Source organism: Cebus imitator, unplaced genomic scaffold, assembly GCF_001604975.1.
Source record: "Cebus imitator isolate Cc_AM_T3 unplaced genomic scaffold, Cebus_imitator-1.0 Scaffold105, whole genome shotgun sequence".
Taxonomy (NCBI): domain Eukaryota; kingdom Metazoa; phylum Chordata; class Mammalia; order Primates; family Cebidae; genus Cebus; species Cebus imitator.
Window position 1 is genome coordinate 5,296,069 of NW_016107420.1, and position 3,310 is coordinate 5,299,378.

Sequence of the window (3,310 nt, forward strand, 5' to 3'; positions counted from 1 at the left end):
GATGCCAAGAGTACAACCTATAAAAGGAGATATTGATATATTGGATCTCTCAAAATTAAAACTTTTCTCTCCAAAAGGGCCTGTTGAGAAGATGAAAAGACAGCTGGGCATGTTGGCTCACACTTGTAATCCCAGCACTGGCAGCCTGAAGCGGGTGGATCAGGAGGTCAGGAATTCAAGCCCAGCCTGGCCAAAATGGTGAAAGCCTGTCTTTACTAAAAATACAAAAATTAGCCAGGAGTGGTGGTGGGTGCCTATAATCCCAGTTACTCAGGAGGCTGAGGCAGAAAATTGCTTGAACCCGGGAGGCAGAGGTTGTAGTGAGCCGAGATGGTGCCACTGCACTCCAGCCTGGGCAGCAGGGCAAGACTCTGTTTCAAAAAGAAGATGAAAAGACAAGCAACAGGAAATATCCACAAATCACAAATCCAGCAAAGAACTAATATGTGGAATATATAAAGAACAGTCAAGCCCTTTTCACAAGATGGCGCTGAAAGCGAAGAAGGAAGCTCCTGCCCCTCCTAAAGCCGAAGCCAAAGCGAAGGCTTTAAAGGCCAAGAAAGGCCGGGCGCGGTGGCTCAAGCCTGTAATCCCAGCACTTTGGGAGGCCGAGGTCAAGAGATCGAGACCATCCTGGTCAACATGGTGAAACCCCGTCTCTACTAAAACTACAAAAAATTAGCTGGGCATAGTGGTGCGTGCCTGTAATCCCAGCTACTCAGGAGGCTGAGGCAGGAGAATTGCCTGAACCCAGGAGGCGGAGGTTGCGGTGAGCCGAGATCGCGCCATTGCACTCCAGCCTGGGTAACAAGAGTGAAACTCCGTCTCAAAAAATAAATAAATAAATAAATAAAATAAAGGCCAAGAAGGCAGTGTTGAAAGGTGTCCACAGCCACAAAAAAAAGAAGATCCGCACGTCACCCACCCTCCGGCGGCCCAAGACACTGCGACTCCGGAGGCAGCCCAAATATCCTCGGAAGAGCGTCCCCAGGAGAAACAAACTGGACCACTATGCTATCATCAAGTTTCCGCTGACCACTGAGTCTGCCATGAAGAAGATAGAAGACAGCAACACACTTGTGTTCATTGTGGATGTTAAAGCCAACAAGCACCAGATCAAACAGGCTGTGAAGAAGCTCTATGACATTGATGTGGCCAAGGTCAACACCCTGATTCGGCCTGATGGAGAGAAGAAGGCAGATGTTCGACTGGCTCCTGATTACGATGCTTTGGATGTTGCCAACAAAATTGGGATCATCTAAACTGAGTCCAGCTGGCTAATTCTAAATATATGTATATCTTTTCACCATTAAAAAAAAAAAAAAAAGAACAGTCAAAACTCAACAATTAAAAAATCAAATAATAAGGCTAGAAAATGGATTTTAAAAAGTGAACAGACATTTCCACAGAAGATGTACAGATGGCAAATAAGCGCATGAAAAGGTCTCTGACATCATTAGCCATCAGGAAAATAATGTAGATTTCAACCACAATAAGACATCACTACAGTTACTATCAAAATGGCTAGTGACAACATCAAGTGTGGGCAAGGATGTAGAGAAAGTGGATAATTAATTCATAACTGCTGGTTGGAATGTAAAATGGTCCAACCAATCTTGAAAACAGTTGGCCAGCTTCATATAAAACTAAACATGCAACTACCACATGTCCCATCAATTGCACTCTTTGACATTTATTCCAGAGACACAAATCTTGTTCATATAAAAGCCTGTGCACAAATATTCATAGCAGGCCAGGCGCAGTGGCTCAGGCCTGTAATTTCAGCACTTTGGGAGGCTGAGGCAGGCAGATCACCTGAGGGCAAGAGTTCAAGAACAACGTGGCCAACATGGCAAACCCCGTCTCTACTAAAAATATAAAAGTTAGTTAGCCAGGTGTGGTGGCAGGTGCCTGCAACTCCAGCTACTCAAGAGGCTGAGGCACAAGAATCACTTGAACCCGGGAGGCAAAGTTTGCAGTATGCCAAGATCACACTACTGCACTCCAGTCTGTGCGACAGAGTGAGAAGCCATCTCTCACACACACACAAAACAAATATTCATAACAGCTTTACTGGTAATAGGCAAAAAACTGGAAACAACCCACTCATCCTTCAATGAGTGAATAAACAAACTGTAGTAATACCACAAAATATTACTCAGAACTAAAAAACAATTAAATATTGATATATACATGAATCTCCAGGAATTATGCTGAATTAAAAAAGAAAAAAAGCCAACACCAAAAGATTTCACACTGTATGTTTCCATTTAATTAACATTCTTGAAATGTCAAAATTATAGAAATGGAGAATAGATTAGTGGTTGCCAGGGATAACAAGGGGCTCGGGAAGGAGAGAAGTGTACATGGCTGTAAAAGAGCAACAGGAGGGATTCTTGTGATGATGAAATTTTTATAAATCTTGACTCTAGGCCATTACTGCAGGAAAAGGTCCTGCAGAGCTGAGCAGTCAAGATGTGTGACTTCACCGAAGACCAGACCGCAGAGTTCAAGGAGGCCTTCCAGCTGTTTGACCGAACACATGATGGCAAGATCTTGTACAGCCAGTGTGGGAATGTCATGAGGGCCCTGGGCCAGAACCCCACCAACACCGAGGTGCTCAAAGTCCAGGGGAACCCCAAGAGTGATGAGATGAATATGAAGATGCTGGACTTTGAGCACTTTCTGCCCATGCTGCAAATAGTGGCCACGAAAAAGGACCAGGGCCCCTATGAGGATTATGTTGAAGGACTTCCGGTGTTTGACAAGGGAGGAAATGGCGCCGTCATGGGTGCTGAAATCCGGCACATTCTTGTCACACTGGGTAAGAAGATGACAGAGGATGAAGTAGAGATGGGGGTGGCAGGGCATAAGGACAGCAATGATTGTATCAACTATGAAGAGCTCGTCCCCATGGTGCTGAATGGCTGAGGACCTTCCCAGTCTCCCCAGAGTCCGTGCCTTTCCCTGTGTGAATTCTGCATCTAGCCTGAAGGCTCCTAGGCTCTCTTGTCTCAGCACCTTTCCCATCTTGTCTCTCTTGGATGATGTTTGCCGTCAGAATTCACCAAATAAACCTTGCTCTCCGGCAAAAAAAAAATATTGACTCTATCAATGTTAATATCCTAGTCACATTGTACTATAGTTTTGGAAGATGTTACTATTGGGGGAAACTGGGTAAATGGTACGTGAGATTTTTCTGCATTATTATTATTATTATTATTTAACTTCTTAGGCACTGGGGGAACTCGCTTCTGGATTCAGCTGCATTCTTTCTTTCTTTCTTTCTTTCTTTTTTTTTTTTTTTTTT

General features: G+C 44.1%; 2 protein-coding genes across 2 annotated transcripts; both read left to right on the plus strand.

Annotated features, from left to right (window-relative positions):
• The first annotated feature begins 484 nt into the window (after positions 1–484).
• LOC108310588 (60S ribosomal protein L23a-like) lies at positions 485–1,314 on the plus strand. Its single transcript, XM_037741739.1, has 2 exons — positions 485–553; positions 861–1,314. The coding sequence occupies exons 1-2, from the start codon at positions 485–487 to the stop codon at positions 1,260–1,262; spliced, it is 471 nt and encodes a 156-aa protein (XP_037597667.1). The 3' UTR covers positions 1,263–1,314.
• A 1,118-nt stretch (positions 1,315–2,432) lies between these two features.
• LOC108310589 (myosin light polypeptide 6-like) lies at positions 2,433–3,089 on the plus strand. The gene has a single exon (XM_017537653.2). The coding sequence runs from the start codon at positions 2,476–2,478 to the stop codon at positions 2,929–2,931; it is 456 nt and encodes a 151-aa protein (XP_017393142.1). The 5' UTR covers positions 2,433–2,475; the 3' UTR covers positions 2,932–3,089.
• Positions 3,090–3,310: the final 221 nt, after the last annotated feature.

Excerpts from the sequence above, each read along its gene's own strand:
- LOC108310588 (XM_037741739.1), top strand. The coding sequence starts at position 485 with ATGGCGCTGAAAGCGAAGAAGGAAGCTCCTGCCCCTCCTAAAGCCGAA. Across the intron at positions 554-860 it reads CCAAAGCGAAGGCTTTAAAG|GCCAAGAAGGCAGTGTTGAA; the intron begins GCCAAGAAAGGC and ends AATAAAATAAAG.
- LOC108310589 (XM_017537653.2), top strand. The coding sequence starts at position 2,476 with ATGTGTGACTTCACCGAAGACCAGACCGCAGAGTTCAAGGAGGCCTTC.